General features: G+C 33.0%; 1 protein-coding gene across 1 annotated transcript; it reads left to right on the top strand.

Annotated features, from left to right (window-relative positions):
* The first annotated feature begins 223 nt into the window (after positions 1-223).
* Positions 224-22,590, top strand: LOC149424914 (5'-deoxynucleotidase HDDC2). Its single transcript, XM_089650853.1, has 4 exons — positions 224-613; positions 698-836; positions 8,271-8,425; positions 21,307-22,590. Exons 1-4 carry the CDS (start codon positions 554-556, stop codon positions 21,559-21,561), a joined length of 609 nt encoding a protein of 202 aa, XP_089506979.1. The 5' UTR covers positions 224-553; the 3' UTR covers positions 21,562-22,590.
* The last annotated feature ends 537 nt before the right edge of the window (positions 22,591-23,127 follow it).

Genomic DNA, 23,127 nt, shown 5'->3' with positions numbered 1-23,127 from the left:
AGCCAACAAGAAGGACAAAAGGTAAGTTTTTTTTTTGGCAAAAATTCTGCAGTCCGCCCCCGAATTTTTCTTCTCTGAAATTCTCTAACAACCCCCCCCATGCTTTATGTCACTTTCAAAATTTTAGCTCCTTTTTGGCTCTTTTTTGGGTTTCGCCTAGCTCTACTTTAAAATTCGAGTTGGCAACACTGTCTATAGTTCTCAGAGTTGTTTTACAATCTTATCCAAGTGTACGTGAAACGTCAAAAGCGTGGTAATTTTGTGTCAAACTCTCTCATTTATTATATTATTTTGAACAGTATATTGTAACCCAAGGTTTTCAATTACACAGAAGAACATTCAGAAAAGATATTCTTCAATTTGAATAAAATAAAAAACATTATTTCTCTCTGGTCAATTTTCTTTTTTCCTAAGTTGTCAAAGCAAAGGGAAAAGGCGCGAGGTCTAGTGAAATATTTATTGGCCAAAACATCGGTTTTTTTGACTTGGAGCGTTGAAAGTTGCTTTAAATTTCTTAAATTTGACATTTCATATTACAATATTGATAAAAAATATGGCTGACTTCGATTTCTCGAAGCTGGTGGATTTCCTAGAGCTCGTCGGAAGTTTAAAGGTATGTTTCACCAAAAAGCTGACTGGATAAGGTATGATTATTGTGTTTTTTGTATTATTTGTATAATACTGTTAATTCTTTCAGCATGTCAAGAGGACCGGCTGGGTTATCAGAGATATTCCGGATTGTGAATCAATCGCTGGACACATGTACAGAATGGGAATGATGACCTTCTTACTCAATGGATCACAAGAACTCGACAGACTGAAATGCTTAGAAATTGGTGAGTCCATCATAATCTTATGTTCTTGGAGTTAGTTATTCACTAGTTTCTAATGTAATATGTTTTTGACAACCGCTGTGAAAGACAGGTTATTCTCTTGATTTCGAGTTGCTATTTGCAGAATCAATTCTTATCATGAATATGCAAATGGCACAATGTATTTAATGTTTATGACAGTGCTTCCATTAACATTTACAATTAATAACATACATACAAGTACAGTCAATTGGGTACATTAATTATATCAGTTTGCAATGCAGCCTCCTGTAAAAAAAACAATACTGTAATTATTTGAGATCGCTGGCAACGCTTAATACGATTTTTTTTTAAATAAAACCTTTTGATTCTAAAAGGCAACTAACTATCTGCATTTGGGAAATTTTAATGTAAACGTTCTAATTTTTTAATTAAGTAAAATGAAAAATCACTTTCGTTGTGTGGGATGACAGCTATTTACAATAATTTAATTAAGTGTGGCTAGCGATCCCGAATATTTACCAAAATGTTTGACTGAAAAATGTCTATTTCAGAATAAAGGTGTTTTAATAGCGTAGTTATTCTCCCCATAGGCTAGAGGCATGATCATTGTTAGGTTGGTCCTCCCTCTTGGAAAAATAAAAAGCCTGTGCTGCTTAGCTCTGGTGAAGTTATTGGGGACATAAAACATAATGCGTTCCAGAACATCAGGAGTGCAAATGTGTCCATTGAGCAACTTATGTGCTACTAACACCATTGCACTTTTTCTCCTAACGTCTAGACCAGTGGTTCTTAACCTTTTTGGGGGTACTGAACCCCACCAGTTACATATGCACATTCACCGAACCCCTCCTAATTTGAAAAATTAGGAGTAAATGTCTATGGTCCGTATATAATGACTATGGTCATTTTCGGGCGGCCATCTTGACCGGTAATCGCAAGCTCTACCGCTGCGTGATCACCTTTAGCCAATGATGGACAAGCGGGGCATGTCACCACGAATCATATAAGTCGGGGGTCTTGACCTCCACCGAACCCCCGAGACTGACTCACCGAACCCCTGGGGTTCGATCGAACCCAGGTTAAGAACCACTGGTCTAGACGATCTAGACATAGTATTCCAGCAAGAAAATCAGGGGGATACAACCTGAACTCTCGCAAGTAAAGGTATTCCATAAAGTGACGCATACATGTAGTTAACATATGGAAATTTGCACTACTCTTCAATTTCATTGTTGCATCACACCACAGACATAGGAATTAATAGACGAGAAGATAATGGCGAGGGGTAAAATCAACTGTTGAAGAACGAAGGGAGTGAAGCTGACTGTGATTCGTCAATAAATCAATCTGACAGTAAATAGGCATCTCGCATTATAATATCACCATTTACTTCTTAAAAGTAAAATCTGCTTTTGAATGAATAGACATTTTTACATGGGAGCGCAAATTACTCGCCACGTTATGAACAAATTTGCGAAGTCTAAATTCGGCAAAAAAATTCGGTAATATTTTCAGAGTCGAATATTTCGTTTAAGTATTTAGTTAAGACACTTTTATAAATGTTCATAATTTACTTCCCAGCAACCAACAAGCTTTGTGTTTCGCGTCCAGACGTTTCTCGATGTGATAGTAACAACTGATTCATATTATACAATGTGAATATGCTTAAAATAAAGTAAAATAATGCTTATATATGGAATGTAATACGACAATTGGGTTTATTCTCTTTTTCACATCTATTTTTACAAGTTTTCATAGTACAAGTCAACATTTTGCCGTGTTATTTCGTAAAATGAACCGATGATGCCTCGACCATAGTTCGCACAAGAATGATGACGTCACGTTTTCAAATTTCACTTGAGGCCATACGCGAGCACAGCCGGCTCCAATGGAACCGGTATGGGGAGTGGGGATAATACGCTTTTAATCACTTAGGGCAGGTCTACTAATATTCATATGTCTATGCATCACACGCTATGATTACTATTAGTCGACACAACTCATATTACAGAAATATAGTTTCTTTCTGCCGTTCAAAGAACTTTTTTTTATAATTTTACACTAGAAGCGGCATTCTGAAAATTAGCAAGTGTTTCCATAGCAACAGTGTTAAACAGCAAAATTAGTAAACAAATAAATAAAGCACTCACTAGATCGATATCTTCAGGCTTTTTGTATGAAACTAATTGGTCCTCTATTACCATAGATATGCCAATATAATATAGACAGTACAATTCTCATTCGGAGCCTACTTATTAGACTAAAATATTTTTTAAATAAAAATGTTTGAAAAAACCAAAATATGACCTCATAACAGGAAAATGAAAAATCGGTTACATGTTAAGCATTTTTATTTCAGCAAGACAATAAATTTTAGATTCAGGTTAAATCATTAATGCATATGGTAGAACGATGGAATTCTACCTTGCACGATATAATCACGATCCAGTACGGCCTCCATTTTATTCCATAGAGTTTTTCATTGGTGGATGTAGTTAGGCAACAATATGATGTCACAATATTCTCGGTTCCAATTTTCGATCGGAGTTATACTCCCCTGGCTAGACATATACACAAAAGTACTTCATTAATCATTAATATTATGTAATTGCTTCACAATGTGAGTCATATTTTACTTAAAGTTAAGTTATTGCTTAGTATCAGTTATTTACTTAAAATTAAAATGATTTGTCAAATCCATTTACTTTGTTATTATTAATTTAGAAGTCATTTAACTCATCCTTATGATAAATAATTGAAGTTATTAAAAGGTCATGTTTTTATAATGCACATTACTTGCATACTGACATTCAATTGAGACAAATTCCCATCTGAAGTCGATGCAAAACATGAACAAACGAATTTTAGTTAACCCATTCCATTTGAAGTCCCACTTCAACAAGTCGATCATTTTCACAATTTGGTAGACGAGAAGCAAGATTTGAACCAATATTAATAAATAAATTATTGATATGGTCCGCAACAAGCTTTGGGTTTTTTGATGTGTCAATAATATTTCCGTCAATACAGAGTTTTCTTATGTCCTGATTGTCTTTAGTATTTTGTGTATTTGTGGCTTCTTTTAGAATCTGCCATATTTTTTTGGGATCATTGTTGCTTCTTTTGATTTTGTCTCTGTAGTAGATTTCTTTTGCCTTTTTAATGACATCATCAGGATGTTAGATGTAATGAGTTTTTCTATCGCCTTAATTTTTTTTAATCGATACTTAACAGTCTTTGAACCAAACATATTTGTAGCCTTCTGCCTTTGTCTTAGACCTCCACAGAAGATATTTGAAACAGGGTCCAAGGATTTCGCTAACAAAAATTAATAACCTAAACACTGCTCGATAACATCCACCCTCCTCTGCTCGATTTCAACATTTTTCTATTTATCATTTAAAACATTTATCTTGTTCTGAAACTTTGAATTTTTTATTACAATAACATAAGCATGTAAGCTATGGAACCATCCCACATTAAAATTATGGTCATGATTTATGAATTAACAAAATATTAAATTAAATAAACTTAACTGAAACAAGAGAGATATATTACCGACTAAATCTACCACCTCGGAACAGGCTCAGTCTAGTGAGGTGGTTTATACAAAAAAAAATTAAATAATAAAAAAAATTCGGAAGAAGGGTGGGGGAGGGGGGGTGGCTCAGCTCACGACCGCTGAGAATTGGGAATTTTGTTTTTTCATGTATCTGGATGAATTAATAATATTTCTTCTCAAATATTTCAATAGTTGTCAATGGAATAAAGAATAAGCCTAATTTAAAACCCATGTTTAGTATCATTTGACCTAAACATTCTGCGAAATTTCGATTTGGTTTTTCCACTTGATCACACATATGCATCAGCCGCGCCGTGGGCTTGAATTTTCAAATCACATACGGGCGCATCCGCCACGGGTAAACAGTAAGGGCGGGTTGTTTCAACGTTCATTTTTAAGTTCTGTGAAAGATTTTTCAAGTTCTGTTTTATTTCAGTTCTGTCAAGCAACTAGCCTATAATTATATAATAACAGAACTTGGATAGGACTTTCGCAGAACCCGAAAATGAAATTTGATGAATTGTTCAAATTCTCCGAAACAACCCGTCCTAAAAGTATTTTACTTAAGTAATTTTTTTATCCCATTTCTCCAGTAAACTTGAATTATTGCCTTAACAGACTATACAATAATTACAATAGCGTATTATCCAAGGTATTTTCAGTTGCGAACTTACCAAATACAAGAGGTTCACAAAAGAATATTTCTCTGATGGTTTGTGAATAATGTTTGTCTCTATTGTTTATATCTCTATTGTGATTTGATTTATATCTACAACCTCTCTCCATGGCTATAAATGTATTGTTTTGTAAATTGTTCGTTTTATATAATTATTTGTTTTGTATAAATTTTTTAATTCATATTCCTTTCTCACAAATTTAATTTATTTATTTAACGCCCAGAGGGCTTTTACATGGTTGGTAGTATAATTTTAATTTGACAGATATTTTGAAACATAAAAAATAAGAATAAAATTACATTTGATAAAAGCTATGCAACAAGTCATACAAACACAAGAAACAAAAACAGAAAATTACAGCTATTTGTAGGTTTACATGATGTGTTTAGGAGTATTGTTGAAATAAATGTTTTAAATGATCCACAAAACTTGCCAAGTTGGTATTGAATATGTCAACATCACCCAAGCAATGATTTCCCATGGTGTGAAGTTGTTGTATCGGAAAGTGGGCAATGTAGTTACGCTTATGTGTGCTGTAGAATATTGTATTTTGTCGTGTTGTTACTGTGGGTGCATGTATGTTTATAAGTTGCAGGAGTTCACAACAGTCGAATTTAGAGTTAAGTATTTTGAATAAGAACGTTAAATGGTTTATTTTACGTCTATCTTCTAATGTATGTATTTTTAGAGTATTTAATAAGAAATTGTATTTTAAGTCTTCGACAGGGATATTTAATTTAAAATTTATAAAACGTAGAAATTTTTTTTGTATTCGCTCAATGTTGTTAATGTGAATTTTGTAAGATGGAGACCAAACTACTGAGTTATATTCAATTAGACTTCTTACTAAAGATACGTATAATAGTTTAATGTCTTGTAAATAATTAAAGTTTTTAGTTGTTCTTAATACGAAGCCTAGTATTTTCATACCTTTGTTAACAATTTGATATGATTGGTGAAACTTAGTTTTTCGTCCAAAATAATTCTAAGATCTCTCATTTCCGTGACTCTTTCTAAAGCTATGTTATTGATGGAATATTCGAATAAAACAGGATTTTTGTTTCTGAAGACGGTCAAGGTTTTGCACTTTACTACATTTAAAAATAAATTATTTTGAACGCACCAATCTCTAAACTTACTAATATTTGACTCTATTATGTGGCAATGATTTATATCAGTTTTTTCCTTGTATAGTTTGATGTCATCTGCAAAGAGCAATACTTCGACATCGTTGAAGAAATTGGTTATATCATTGATGAAAATGAGTAACAAAACCGGGCCAAAGTGACTACCTTGCGGTAGGCCACTGGTAGCCCGGAAAGCTTTCGACATCCAAGATTTTATTTTAACAAACAGTTTACGATTTGACAAATAGATACTAAACCATTTTAGCATGTTATCCCTAATTTCTAGAGCAAATAGTTTTTGCATTAGTAGTTTATGGGATACTTTGTCGAATGCCTTCGAAAAGTCTGTAAATATACAGTCGACTTGTTTATTTTCTGCAAATGATTTTATAATGAAGTTTTGAAATACCGTTAAGTTAGTTGTGGTGGATCTTCCTTTGATAAAACCGTGGTTTTTAATTAATTAATTTTATTAATTTGGGATAGATTTCATCAAGGACCAATGATTCAAAAAGCTATGGCAGTACTGACTGTATACAAATGGGGCGATAATTAGTCAGTATCATTATCATATGTCAGTATCGTCTCCTTTTTTGTAGATCGGTGTAATGAAGCTAGATTTCCAGCGGTCTGGAAAATGTCCAAGGGACAAGAGACGGTTAAATAGTAATGTGAGTGGTTTAGATAATGTATTAGAGCATTTTTTTAAGGAATATTGGTGGAATGTTGTCTGGGCCAGCAGATTTGTCAGTGTCTAAGGAAAGTAATTTTTGTTCGCAACACTTTTGTGTGATTTGGCAGTTTGTTAAGTTTGTGGTCATATTAAATTTGTATTCGGGTATTCTCTCATCTGGAGTGTCCAGTGTAATCCCATATTATGCTGTCTCAGTAGAGGTAAAGTCACAAGGAGGAAATCCATAATTGGTTTTATTTTAGCTGTACAATACTTATGTACAAACTTATTAAATGTAAACTGTCGATTTCCCGCAAATGAATAAATAAATAAACAAATCTTGTCAGTAATACTTATGCTTATGATGATCATAAATTATCAGTGGGTCATTTACGCACTTATTCCATTTCACCAGTTCAGAAAAACTCATTCTTTTTGATCTTAACAAAGAGATTTAGTCTATAACCAAACTAAGATGCCACTAATTTTGTAAGAGTAATTTCATTTCCGGGCTTTTTCACTAGTCATAACAATTTTTTCGACAGGATACTACATTGTCAAAAAAATGTTTTCTCATTTTTTATTATTATTATTATGGTATGAAATTATATTTAATCCCATACTCTCAGTAAAGCTATACATATCTGATAAAAAATAATATCTTATACTCATTTTTATGTATTTTACATTCATTTTGCAATAGCAACTGTCTTTATCATAAATCATTTGTCAATGGGTAACAATATACTTATATAAATTTTCATAGATTAGAAAGAAAACCTCACTCCAAATACCCACACAAGATCAAAATCATATCTCTATATATTCATTATGTAATTGATCTTATAAATTTGCTTTTTCTTCATTTTTTCATTGTAACTTATTTTCAGCATCAACCTCTCTCCATCATAAGTACTTACCATGATATAGGCCATTTTATTGTTTTTAGTATATTTATAGCCTTCAAGATTCTCATCATACAAATAACTTTCAGAACGTACAATAATACGTGTTTCATACATCAATCATTGACACAAACATCACAAAAATTCCTACACATCATTCAGAACTCACTAACTCTTATATTTATATATTATATTAATTAAATTATAACTTTGATTCAGCTGCATGTGACTAAGTACAGTCAATACACTATAAGAATAAGAAGAACTATAAGAACTAAGTAAAGTCAATACACTGGACTAAACAAGAGTCGCTTTTGATGGATCTACCTATTTCTGTCTGTCCTAAAACGGGTGATATCCTAGTTGGACAGCCAAGGATCGCTGTAACAATGTATTATGTCATGTTTTTTTAAAAATTAAAAAAATAAATAAAATAAAACTAAATATTTTTCTTTTTGAGAATCTTTTGAGTTAAGTTCTTGCAATTGATTTTGGATTTTTTTATTTCCAGCAATGGTGCATGACCTCGCGGAGTGTATTGTTGGGGATCTTACTCCTCTCTGTGGCGTGGAGCCAGACGAGAAGCACCGCCGTGAAGATGAAGCTATGAAGGACATTGCCAAGCTAACTGGACCCTCGGGCAATCTGCTGTACGAACTGTACAAGGTAATTTCTAAATCAGTTGTACGAATTTATTATATTTGTGTGTATAAATGAGAACGACTATTGTTACGACAATGATATTTATTGACTGATGAGCCCAGCTGTAAATTAACAAGTACAAGTGACAGGCAGCAGTAAATATTATGTAAATAATATATAATTGTTTATTCAAAATCATAAATCTCCAAAAGTTCTTCACCGATTGCTTTGAAATCTTGACACAACGTCGCATTCGAATACGCGTGTGTATTTATATACCTATATTATATAGATGTCAACTGCGACAGGTAAAAACATGCTTTTTTTGAAAAACAGCGCCATTTGTTGGACAAACATGCTTTTTTTTTTAAAACAGCGCCATCTGTTGGACGTATCTATCGTGGTCTATCTGCACAAACAGACTCAGCCACAGCAACTCATGGAGGGATACAGCTATTAAATAATATAGAATCAACACAGAAACTCTTACCAATAAAATTCAGAGATTGCCCGTCTTTTTATATTAGCGAGCCACCTATAATCTTTCACAGGGGCGTGTTGTAGTTGGTTTTACCGGTATACAATGAATGCCTGGAATTTAAAACGATGTTCTACTACGAAGGATCTCGGTATCGTGTTGGATAGCAGGCTGACATTTCATGCTTATATTGAAATGACCATTGAGACTGAGAATGTTGGGTTTCGTCCTACAAACTGCGATGAATTTTAGAGACACCCGGGTTCTCATTATACTGTACAATGCATTGGTTAAGACTAGGCTGGAGGGTGGGTCGGTGGTTTGGAGCCCGCACTAGATGAAGTATTCTCTAGGGATGGGTCAGAAGAGATGTGTATATTGCTTCAAATTTTTTCAGACTGATTCGTGGATGATTCGAAAGCTCGACTATCATGGAGAGTATTTATTTCTATGTTCCCGACAGTTCTCTCCGTCACTGACAACTTAGACTGTTTTATCTCCCAGCCTATTTAGGACTATCTTCCCAATAGTCATGCCGTTGGGGAGAGCTATCTTTTTGTTATAAAATCATAAATACTCAGTGGGACTCTTGTACGGTATTCACATAAATTTTTTTTTTAAAAGGCATGCTTCCTGCCTGCTCTTATAAAATTTGCTTTTATGTATATTTATTTGTTTTCCTTATCTTTACAATCAACTGATCAATATTATCTTTAAAAATGATTTGAAATTCAATGCCACCACGGCAAAACTGTCATAATTGTGATACGATAGAAGGGCTTAAATAATCCAAATGCATTGCACTTCTCAGTATTCCTTTGTATCAAATTATACTTGAAGTATCCCTCAATTCCAGGTCTAATAACGTTTATCATTATAATGAAAATGATATGCTATCAACTCTGAAAATTGGAAAAATCATATCTTTCACCGACACAATCTTGATCATAAAAAAAACTGGGAAGAAGCCTGTAGAAGCGCAAATGTAGATATTAATCAGTTGAAACAATGGTTGGATGACAATCAACTATCCTCACACTAGGACAAAACTTACTTCACAATATTTATACTAACAGACAACAATAATTTATAAAATTAGTATTCATACCTCTTGCAAAAATTATTATGACAACTGCAACTCACCAAAACGCTCAATACTGACAAAAAGAATCACATCAAATATTTATGCATAGTAATAGACCATATAAAACACTTAGCCCCACTGGAATTAGTCCATAGAAGACTCATTAAAATAATTTAAAAAAAAAACCATCAGATTATTCAACTCGTGAATTATACAATGCATCTTCTTCTTCGATGGCGCTACAGCCCATATCGAGCTTTGGCCTCCTGCAACAGTCGCCTCCAACTCCTCCTGTCGTCAGCGGCTGACTTCCAGTTTGTCACCTGGAGAAGCTGTGCTGCATCCCCTCTTACCTCATCTTCCCACCTCAGTCTGGGTCTTCCCACTTTTCTCTTTCCACCTGGGTGACCAGTCAGAATTCTTTTTGGGACGCGTGTATCCGGCATTCTCTGTACATGCCCAGCCCATCTCAGCCTGAGGAGTCTCATGTGTGCAGAGATGCTAGGGGCCTTATATATATATACAATGCATTTAATGTTCTACAATTAAATAGAATCTATCAAAAAATGCATTACTTAAAAGATAAACTAATAATAGAGTTATTGAGTCCTAGATCCCCCTCCCCCCACCCCTTTCACCATCCCATCCGCACATAGGCATGTAACTCTTTAATATTCACTAAATTAATATACATCAGTGTAAACCTTTTATTGGTTTAATAATTACACATGGTATGTGTAATTAGTACATAGTATGGAAGATCTACAGTCTCTTGTGTCTAGGATGAACGAATTTGCTTGAAGAATGAGTTAATGATGAATTTAAGTAAGTCTGTTTGTAATAGTAATGGTGTTTGAAAGAGAGAGTACGAAAACAGTTTGCAATATAGTTGTGAATGAGGAATACTTGGAGCAGGTGGATGAGTTTGTGTATTTAGAAAGTATGTTTATGAAAGATGGAAAGGCTGACAGAGATATTGAAAGAAGGGTAAATGCAGGTAACTCCATTAATGGAGGACTAAACGCAGTTGGCGCTAACAAAAAATTGTCCAAAGAAGCGAAGTTAGCAGTCCACATTGGATTGCTGGTACCTACCCTGATGTATGGAAGTGAGGCATGGAACTGGCAAAGAAAGGATGAAAGAAGATTGAATGCTGTTGAAATGAGATCCCTGAGGCGTATGTGTGGTAAAACCATGTATGATTGTGTAAGGAATGTGGAGATCTGCGAAGATTGCAAGGCTGATGTAAGCGTAATAAATAAGATTAATGTACTGGACACCTACACCAGTGACATTGACTGTAAAATGCCGGTTTCCTCTCGGGGGTACCTTGGTTAAGGATTTGCAATGAAACACAACTTGCGAGTGTCGTTGGACAACTGACTGGTTGGGCCAGTTGTTTGCGTATTTATTAGGTTCGAATTCAACAATTTCTACACCTGTTAATGTGGAGCAATTATTCTTATATCTAAACAGAGACATTATAAGGCGTCATAGCGCCGAGAATTAATTACTTAGGTCCCACAGTTTTGTCGTGCGAGTAATTCATCCTTGAACTGGCGATATGACACGTGTGCGGTGAGATAAGCCTCAAAGGAGTCGGCGTCGTAAAATGTGTGATATCAGATAAATATTCATTTACTTGATTATTTAATAATTATTTAGGTACATCCATCTGCTGTCCGGTACAATTAAGAAAGGGACGCTTAGATGGTTTGGGCATATAGAGCGAATGAGCGATGAAAGGAGTGTAAGGAGGATATATGATGCAAATGCGAATGGTATCAGAAGTCGGGGACGCCCGAGGAAGACATGGCACGATCAAGTGAATCAGATACTTGAGTCGGGCCATGTCAAGAGTCAGAATAATAGAAGAGTATGTATAAGACAATGTATGGATGTGAATGAGGTAAGAAGTGTGCCAAGACCGAGGTGTTTGGCGGTCCGTTCTCTCTGCCTACCCCTGCGAAGAAACGGCGTGATGGTTAGTTAGTTATAATTGCACACATTTTACTGTACATTATCTTAACTGTTGGTTTGCCAAAACAAAATAAAATAAAAATAAATATCTGAAGTTTTCTAATCTGAATTCATCTGCTTCCTCTGTGTGCAATATACATATACACTTCAGCATCTCTATTTCCATTTTATTCTAATCCAAATATTGCCTCTATCAAATAAGTATTTATTATTATTATTATTTATTATTATTATTACATTTATTACATACAAGATATACAAATATAAAAGGAAGCTTTGACTGTCCAACTAGGAAGTTTCCCGTTTTAGGACAGTCAAATTGGCAGGTTGCGTGTACATAATTCCAGGTAGGTACATGTAAAATATAAAATAAAATTAAAATATAACATATAAATGTAAGAAAGAAAAATAGAAAGAAAATATTTTTTTAGGAAAATACAATTTAGCAGTAATAAACAATAAAATCCAGATAGGTACATGTAAAATATAAAATAAAAATATAATATATCAATGTAAGAAAGAAAAATAAAAGAATATTTTTTAGGTAAATACAAAATACAAAATCGAAGAAATCAACTCAGACTACGTTTTTTAATAATTTTTCGGAATCTGTCCTACCTAAGTCTAATAACCATTTAGTAATTTTAGTACCGAAGGCTGATAATTCACATAGTTTAAATTGAGAGGGGATTTTGTTGTATATTTTTGGTCCCAGGTATGAGAAAACTTTTTGATAAGCCGCAGTATTGCTAGTTGGAATAGAAAGGTCGTTTCTGCTCTTACTTCTGGTTTGATGATTATGATCGACTGTTATCGTTTTGTTTTTATTTTTGTGGACGCAGATTGTTATTTTTTTTATGTAACACTGTCGAACATCAAGCACATTAAACTCCTTGAAGAGAGCGTCGCTCGAGTATCTGAAGGGTTTCTTCATAATGACGCGTAGAATGGATTTCTGTGCCTTCAGTAGCGGGTATAATATTGTTAATCCTGTTCCACCCCATCCAATGCAACCGTAGGTTATGACGGAGTTACAGAGCCCGTAGTATATTTTTTTAATGTCTTGAGTTTTTATAATTTCCCGCAATGTTATAAATATATAAATAAGCTTGCGCACTTTATTAGCTGTGTTTTCAATTTGTTGTTTCCATTTAAGATGGTTATCCACTATTATACCAAAATATTTAATAGATTTAACACATTCAAGGGTTTCGCATTTACAAGTATGGTTATTATTTCCAAGGCTACACTTAATATTATGTATTGTGAGGTGACGAGGTGTTTTGGGTTGACCTGCAAGGGTAGCGCTAAATGTGAGATATTTTGTTTTTTGTATGTTTAGTGTAAGCAAATTACTGTCCAGCCACTGTTTTACTCTGTTTATACCTGTGTTCGCAAGGTGGTGTGTTTCTTTCCAAACATCTCCTTCAAACAAAATAACTGTATCGTCAGCGAACGTGATAATTTTGCCACCAATGTGTTGGTTACAAAGTTCGTTTATGTATATAATAAAGAGAAGGGGCCCAAGTGTACTTCCTTGTGGTACCCCAAAAGTGTATTTTAGTGAAGTGCTAATAGCCTCGTTAATTCTGGTTTGTTGAAATCTATTAGATATATAACTTTCTATCCATTGAAAAGCTTTTCCCTTTATTCCTATATTTCTAAGTCTCTGTAAAAGAATTTTATGAGATATTGTGTCAAATGCCTTGGCCAGGTCCAGGAAAAGGGCAATAGTTTTCTTGCCACGGTTCATATTCCCTGCAATAGTTTCAGTGAGACATGCGATGGCATCATCCGTTCCCTTTCCCGACCGAAAGCCGTATTGGTTAGGACTTAGAATGTTATGTTTCTCCACATATTCGTTTAACCTAGTTTTGAAAAGCTTTCAATGACTTTGGATATCGCGCTTAATAGTGATATTGGCCTATAGTTTTCTACAATAGATTTAGGTCCACTTTTGTGAATTGGGACAATTATTGATTTTTTGAAGTGATCAGGAAATATTCCTGATGCAAAACTTAAGTTGTAAATATATGATAGCGGAGCAGAAATCTGATTTTTAATTTTTTTTAGTATTTGTGTATTTAGACTATCTGGACCCTTTGCATGTGTAGTATTAAGGCTGTTGATTATTTTTAAGACCTCTTCTACAGTAGTTGGTTTAATATTAAATGAAAAAGATTGTTCCTTTGTTTCAATTGTCGATGCTAAAGAGTCTTCCGTTTTCTGGGTTTCTAATAAAAAATTTTTTGCTAGATTTGATCCAACAGATGCAAAATATTGATTAGTATGACATGCAATTGATTGATTGTCAGTTAAAATCAAATTTCCGGTATTTAATTCAGTTACAGATGCATTGGTACAACATTCCACATGTTTTTGCTGGAATTATCCTTATCAAGTAAGAATTTATAATTTAATTTATAATTTATAATTCCATACAACAACATTATTTTTATCCTAACAAAATCATCTAAAGCAGTCATAAAAAGTATTAAATTCAAAGTGTTTCACCTAATTATATTAAATTAACACTGGCTTAAAGTTTACTAATTGTCAGAAAAGTATATAGTGCATTAAAAGTGTATAAAACAAGGATTAGTGTAATCAAGTGACAGTTGTTATAAGCCCCCCGCGCCCGCACCTACACCGCCCGCGCCGCCAGCGGTAGTACTTACACGCCCTACCAAAAATCCAGGGGTTCACAACTGTTTAAAAAAAAAAAAAAAAAATAACAATGGCTCTGAGTGATAAAGCTTCGCAGTACATTACCAAAGTAAATGCGATAATCAGTGGATTGATCTCAATCGTTCATGAGCCTAGCAATAAATTCTCTAAGGAAAATATCGTAAAAATAATACCAAAAACAACCGAACTTATGGCTACGATTGCAGAATTGGTAGTCGATTTTGGAGTAATGCAAGGAGAATTAAATTCAATGAAAAATAATACGCAACTCAGCAGGACCAACCCGATTGACATTAATATGGGTGATATTGTCACCGAAATGGAAGATAGGGCCATCAGATCTAACAACGTCATATTATATAACGTTCCCGAGAGCTTGTCTGATGAAAAGGCAGTCATCATTACGGAAGATAGAGACAAAGTTTCTTCGGCTATAAAAGCTATCGACCCGTCATTAGATCTAATCAACGTCAAAGTATTCCGACTGGGTGCCAAGAAAATTGCCAACAAAAATCGTCCAATTAAATTGGAATTTACAAACAATATCGCACCGAGAACTCTCCTACGTAATAGCACCAAATATAAAGACGGAATCAAAGCAAGTAATGACTTAACCATCCTCCAAAGGAATCAATTGGTGGAGCTTAGAAAGCAGTTATTGTTCCGTCAAGAGAATGGTGAACCTAACCTTACCATAAAGTACATACACTCCAAACCAACTATTGTTACAACCCTTCCAAAAAACGACACAATGTAAACAAACTGAAGTGCTATTACCAAAATGTCAGAGGCATGAAAACTAAACTTAAGGACTTTAAAATACATGCCCCAACACTGCCACATGACATCCTCATTCTTACGGAAACCTGGCTGGAACCATCCATCAACTCTGCTGAGCTTGGTCTACCCCACCATCATATTTACCGGTCTGACAGAAGTCAACAAACCAGCGCTAAATCTAGAGGCGGTGGCATCATGATAGCTGTCAACAAGATACATCCTTCAAAACTTCTGAAAACCAAAAATTCTAATGTGGAGCAAGTTTACATTTTACTAAACGGCAAAAATCAAAAAAATATCATAGGCAGTGTTTATATTCCGCCATCATCAGATATAAGTGTATACAAAAGTCATTTCGAGGATATTGAACAACTGTCGTTTAAATTTCCAAATAGTAAAATCACTATCATCGGTGATTACAATTTACCAAAAATCAACTGGGGTACCCGTGACAATTCTACATTATCTCAAAACTCTAGCTTAACTGACACAGAAAAAGAAATAGTTGAATTATGTGATTTCCTTAACCTAGTTCAATTAAACAATGTAAAAAATGACAATAATAGATTACTAGATCTTGTTCTTTGTACCGACTTGTCAACTGCGGTTGAAAAGTCACTCGATTCAGTTCTTCCCCCTGATTCTCATCACCCACCTTTAGATATTACTGTATTATTACTGTATTATGTAACCCTATAAAATGCCAAATTAAAAACCAGACACAATATCCTAACTTTAATAAAGCCAATTATGTTGCAATACGCGATTATCTATATAACACTGACTGGTCTATACTAGAAAGAGGTAATCTCGATGAGAATATTAAAGCCTTTTACGATCATCTATATAAAACCATAGAAAACTTTGTCCCAATTAGTTATAAACTATCTTCAAATTTCCCTCGCTGGTTTAGCAAGGACCTCATTAACATAGTAATTGAGAAGAAAAAAGCGCATAAAATTTACAAAGAAACAACAAATCTTTCTGATTTTATAATTTTCAGCAAGCTGCGAAAAGATTGTAATAAATTATCAAACATTTGTTATAATAATTACATTAAGAATGTGGAATTTTCGATTGGTAACAATGTAAAACATTTTTTCAACTATTGTAAAGCTCAAAATAACAACAACCTTGGCATACCTGAAACTATGCACTATAAACTGAAAACTTCTTGTAAAATCAAAGATATTGTCAATTTGTTTGCAGATTTTTTTAAGGATGTATATGAAACAGATATCCCTGATGAAGACATTCCAAACTTTGAGTCCGATATAAATTTACAACTATCTCAGATACATATTGAGATTAAAGAAATTGCAGCATGTATCAAACTACTGGAACCTAAATCGTGCTCAGGGCCAGATAAAATTCCCCCCGTATTTCTAAAAAACTGTGGGAGTAGTGTCTCTTACCCTCTGTACCTACTATTTAATCAATCACTTTTAACAGGCAAGTTCCCACAAATATGGAAAAATAGCTTTCTCACTCCTATATTTAAAAGCGGAGACAAGTCTTTAGTTGAAAATTACAGACCAATATGCATACAATCGTCAATACCAAAAATTTTTGAAAAGTTAATTCTCCAAAAAATATGTTCTTGCATAAAATTTAATATCTCATCATTTCAACATGGTTTTATCTCTGGACGATCTACCTTAACTAACCTTACACTGTATGAACATTTTATCTCTGGTGCTCTTGCTAATAGAGAACAAGTTGATTCAATTTACACGGATTTTAGTAAAGCCTTTGATAAGGTTTGCATTAAAATTCTTATAAATAAATTGTCTAAATTAGGAATAAGTGGTAATTTATTATGTTGGATTAAGAATTATTTATCAAAACGTGTACTAACTGTCTGTATTAAAGAACACTTATCTTACGAATTTGAAGCCACTAGTGGTGTGCCTCAGGGTTCGCACCTTGGTCCAATATTGTTTATACTATTCATAAACGATGTCACTTCCATATTCACTGATGTTAACATATTATTATTTGCTGATGACATGAAAATATATAAAATCATAAAAAATATATACGACTGCTTGTCCCTCCAATCCAATTTTATAATATTCGTAGAATGGTGTACCATTAACAAACTTACACTTAACATAAAAAAATGTCAAATCATGAGTTTCTTTAGAATTAAAAACCCTATCAAATATAGTTACTCTTTTAACAATCACAGTTTATTGTCAGTACCTGTAATAAGGGACCTTGGAATAACCTTCGACTCTAAACTACTATTTACCAATCACATTGATATAATAACGGGTAAAGCAATGAAAATTCTGGGCTTCATTGTAAGAATTTGTAAAGATTTTAAAAATATCCAAACATTTAAATTACTATATACAACTCTGGTTAGGAGTCATTTAGAATACAATTCCCCCATATGGAACCCTTTCTACAAAAGCCATGCAAACTCCATTGAAAGAATCCAACGCAAATTTCTCAGATCAATTAATTTCAAATTAGGTATTCCTGCGGTTGACATAAATTATGAATCTTTATTACAAAAAATGAGACTCTTATCGTTAAAAGATAGAAGAATACTCAATGATCTTATTTTTTTATTTAAAATAAACAATAACTGGTTTGACTCCCCTGAATTGGTCTCATTAATAAATTACCATGTACCTAGTAGACCGACTCGACTCAAAACACCTTTCCACTGTGACAATACTATGACGAACGCAGAACAAAACTCAACCATAAATCGCTTGCATATTTTAGGCAATGAATATGCTAATATTGATCACGCTGCCGGTAATCTGTCTTCATACAAAAGATGCGTTAAACTAAATTTGTTTGCTAGTACCACGTAAATACATCATGTAAACATAATATAGGCATATGGTAGAAGTACTGGTAGGCACCAGTACTTCTAAAACTATTAATGCACTTGAAATCATAAGTACTTGTAAAATTTATCATATCGGTTAACATAATCCAGGATTTATTACTTTTTATATTTAAATCATTGTCGGTACCTTGAGATAGGTATCTTATTGGTACATTTTATTGTTTTATTTCAATCTTTAAATTTTTATTTTTATTTTTACTTTTTCCTAATAAATTATGGTTTGTACTTTAATACTTTATATTTTAAACTATTCACTTTACAATTTACTTTTATACATTATAGTTTTTATACACTACTTATTACCTTACTTTTTACCTATTTTCTTAAATTTTACTAACATTTATACTGTTATTCTTCATGTTGTTGTACTATTATAAGTATGTCAATTATGTTAATGGCACGTGTTGTGCCGTATATGTGTAAATAAATAAATAAATAATAACGCTCTTTACATTTGCGAATAACGGTTTTGCAAATATTACGGTATCGGTAATAGTTTTGCTGTTTAGTATCGTTCAATGGGTCTCGTTTAGCTATTTTATGAAGGTGATTTCTTTTGTATATAGATTTAACAATGCCGTTGGTAATCCATGGTGTGAGATGTATTTTACTATATGGAATGCGTTTAGTTATTGTGTGTTTTGTTATGAATGTATTGATTTCATTAATAAAATAGTTTAGAGCATTGTTAACTTCAGTCTCTTTATAAACATATTCCCAATTTTTATTATTAAGATCATTTAATAAAGCCTCATAATCGATAATCTGTTTGTGATTAATTTTATGTTTTTTGGGTGTTGAGTTTGGGATACTGATTGCAGTGGTGTAATGATCAGTGATTGTATTATGTATTACAAATGCATTTGAATTTGTTATATTTCTGGTATATATATGATCCAAACATGAGCTTGAGCTACCTTGTACCCTAGTTGGAGAATTAATATTGGAAATAAAGTTACTTTCAGCCATAGCACATAAGTAGTCGTCGGACTGCCTATGCAATACTTCTCCTATAGTATTTATATTCATGTCCCCGATCAGTACATATTGTGCATAATCCTTAGTTTTTTTTAACTCACCAATAAGATTTTCCAGGAAATCTTGGATGTCATTGAACGATGGTGATCGGTAGATAGCTAGGATACCTAATTTTTCATTAATGTTGATTTTTAAACAATTACACTGATTTATGTTTATTTCTTGTACTAAGGAATTTAATGTGTTGTCGATATATACTACTACTCCGCTATTTTGGTTAATATGCGATGTTGTATGGTATTCGTTATAGCCTGAAATTTGTTTGGCTATGTATGAATCATTTAACCTGCATTCAGTGAGAATTAGTACATGGAACTTTACCACAGATTTTATTTCTTCCAAAAATATAAGAAAATCATCCAAGTTTCCCATCGTTCTAATATTTTGATGAACAATATTAATCCTATTAGATTCCCAATTAAATTGCATAATTTTGTTAATGTTTTCAAAAATTATTTCAGTATTTGGCACTAAGATACTATCGATTTCATGTTGAAGATCGTTTATTACCATTAGAATTCAAAAATTAATTGTTGTTTTCTGGGTAAAGTTTTAAAACAGTATTTTAGTATCATATAAATACTTGTAGTACGAAATATGTAGCGACAAAACTGTAAACAAAATGATGTATTTAGGAAAAATAAAATATATCTGAGTAACAAATAATATCTGAAGTAAAATCCAGGAAATAAATAACGTATGTAGTTAGTGTGTGGCATTTTCTCTTTCAAAAGACAGTAAAAAGTAGTATAAGTATGAAAAATAAGTAATATCTGAGTTATATAAAATATGTTGATTAGAGTTCTCTTTTGCCGAATTATTAGTAATATTACTAATAAATCAAATAATAATCTTATAATAAGTGTAGTTACCATTCTAGAGAGAATAAAGATTAAAATTAAAGTTAAAATTAAAATTAGGATTAAAATTATTCCAGTACAAATTGGAGTTATGCAAAAACCTAGGTGTTCATATAATATAGTGCTGTTATGTAATAGAGTATGAAATGGCGATATAAAGCGGTAGTCAGTAGTTTTATCACGATAATCAGAATAAAGAGCAGGTAGTCAGAGCTTCGGTATAGCTTGTTCTGAGTCTATTAATATAGGTCGAAAAGAGTCATCTTTTTTCATGTAGATTAGACCTGCTTTCGTCCAGACGTACCTATATTTACATTCAGTCGCACGTTGGCGAGCTAAATACCAAAGCTGTTTGCCTTTAGACGTGAGGAGTTCTGAGACGTATATGGGTGTAATGGGGCCAGACAATCCGATTGTTCCCGTGTTTAGTTTGTCCCCAATCTTTTCGCAAGACCTGTTATATTTTTTTATAGCATTAAGGAGCTCCTCTTTTAACGGTATTGAATTAAAATTAATTACCACTGACCTAGGTTTAACTGTTGGAGGAATATTTTTGTTTCTTTGTGATACTCTATATATATTATAAATATCATTTGTATTTAGTTGGCAGTCTACTATTTTACTGGTGTTGAATATAATGTCTTTTAAGGTTTGTGATGTTTCCTCTTTGAATTCTGGAAGCCCTCGAAGTTCCAAACAAGTATTGTTAAATCGTCTGTTCCTGTTTTCTTGGTCAATCTCGATCGCTATTATTCTTTTTTCTAGGTCTTTAATATATCTTTATAATTATTATTATAAATTAATTAATTAGATTAATTTTATTATATTTTTTCGAAAAATACTTCTTTTAAATACTGTCAAGTTCTTTTATAAACAAACATTTTTTTCCTGCACTTGAATAGCCACTTCTTGCTACTTACTTAAGTCGTGGTTAGTAAATTATTTTTACATGTACAATGTTTGCTAATAATGTAATGGGACCATCATTATCCATTCCACACAAGAATACCAACTGAACTAGTGAGACTGACGCATCCCCAATTGGGATATGTTGTGAGGCTGAAGGAAGTGAGGAGGGGAAGGAGATTCCTACCATGAATGAAACTATATTTATGGATATTTTTTCAGGAATATGAAAACCAGTCCAGTCCGGAGGCGAAATTTGTCAAGGAATTGGACCGATTCGACATGATACTGCAGGCGTTTGAGTACGAGAAGCGGGAGAAGGCCCCCCATTCTCTGGAGGAGTTCTTTGTGGCTACGCAGGGGAAGTTCAGCCACCCGCTGGTGACCGGACTCCTCGGAGAACTGACCAAGAGGAGGACTGCTTTTGAAACCAAAGACACGGGAGACAATTCTGCGGAAACCAATGTACCTTCCTAGGCATATTAAAATTTAGAATACTTAATACTTAATTTACAATCATTTGATTAAAGTGTTCAATGGTAAAAATAATAGAAAATTAACAATATTTAACGATGGTGTGTAGTGATTTCCCAGAAATGAAGTGTGATGTTAGTATTTTTTGATATACAAAAGCTGTTGTTTTCAAATCAAGGTTTTTGTATTTTTAAGTTTTGTAGTTTTAATTCCTGAATCACTTTTGTTGTGAAAATAATATGTATATAATGGAATTAAAGTCACAAAGATATTTATAATTTTATGGTGTTTTTCGCATAATATTTATAAAAATGTAATTAGATTCCTGATTTTCTTGTCTGCCTGATTTAATAGGTTGACCTTTGTAGTATTTAGACCAATAATATTATTATGTACTTTCGATAGTCAGATTCTGCTTCAAGATGGCACAAATAACTAATTCAAATACATAAGTACCTTTACGAAAGTCACTGAATTTTAAGATAACATTTAAGTTTTAAATTGTCTTCCTAATGTTTTCTAATTAATCAATGACTAATTGCAATATGTTACCAATGACAACACCTCATGTACAATGATAGGTTAATAATATAAGCAGAAAAAATAACTAAATATAAATCGCTTTTATCCTCGTGGACTCAATCGGATCCAATACATATTTATTCGAAGTTGGCCGAAGGTCGGGGAGACCTTTTATTTTATTTTATCAATAATAATTGCTGGTGATATTATTTATTAATAACATGATAAATTTATTACTGTAGCATTGACTCATTATTAGAATGTGAATAGTTTCTCTAGTTGTTAATATGTATTACGTATTAAATCATATTGGAATTGCCTTACTGTCATATATGACTTTTATAAAGAGATAAATAGACATAGGATACATTAGTTTTTGCTAACCATTAATTGCCATAGATAAATATATTTTTCATTGTCATTTTTATCATTCAAACTGTGAAATTTTGAAAACTTATATTTTCACTTGCCAAACCTTTTTTTCATACATTTTTTGATGTATTGTATTTTCAATAAATAAACCATTGTTGTGCTTTGTACTTACATAATTATTTAACTTGTATTATAGTAAGCAAAATACAGTGAAATTCGCTTAAGAAGTTCCCACTTAAAAAGTTTTCACGCTTAAGAAGTTTAGTTTTTCAGCCCCTGAAATTCCATTTAAACACTGGGAAAACACAATATTTTCCCACAATTAGCTAAAAGTGCTTCACGCTAAAATGTTTTAAAGGTTCGGCGGTGAATCCATCACAAAACGCTAACTAGTGGCGAAATATGACTGAAAAGGTCTCTTTTCCAAAAGTCATAAAATTTATCACTCTGTTATTATTGCTTGCATCCCATTTAAGAGGTTGTAGAAATTCGGCAGTAAAACCAACTTAAACCGATACTACTGTCACAACATAGGTACACCTGAAATGGACCTATTTTTCAATGTCATAAAATGTACAAATTTGTTCAAGTTGATTGTGCAAGTTATACAGTGGACAGTGGCAGGCTGAGATTTTGTGTTTGCTATGAGTGAAAAAATACCAAAGTATTGATATT

Source organism: Hesperophylax consimilis, chromosome 3, assembly GCF_061612785.1.
Source record: "Hesperophylax consimilis isolate HC1 chromosome 3, BYU_Hcon_1.0, whole genome shotgun sequence".
Classification (NCBI taxonomy): domain Eukaryota; kingdom Metazoa; phylum Arthropoda; class Insecta; order Trichoptera; family Limnephilidae; genus Hesperophylax; species Hesperophylax consimilis.
This window is presented reverse-complemented; position numbering and strand designations above follow the sequence as displayed.

Bases quoted from the DNA above. Each gene is read 5' to 3' on its own strand.
- LOC149424914 (XM_089650853.1), top strand. From the start codon at position 554: ATGGCTGACTTCGATTTCTCGAAGCTGGTGGATTTCCTAGAGCTCGTC. The intron at 837-8,270 runs GTGAGTCCATCA...TTTTATTTCCAG, and splicing joins ACTGAAATGCTTAGAAATTG to CAATGGTGCATGACCTCGCG. The intron at 8,426-21,306 runs GTAATTTCTAAA...ATATTTTTTCAG, and splicing joins TGCTGTACGAACTGTACAAG to GAATATGAAAACCAGTCCAG.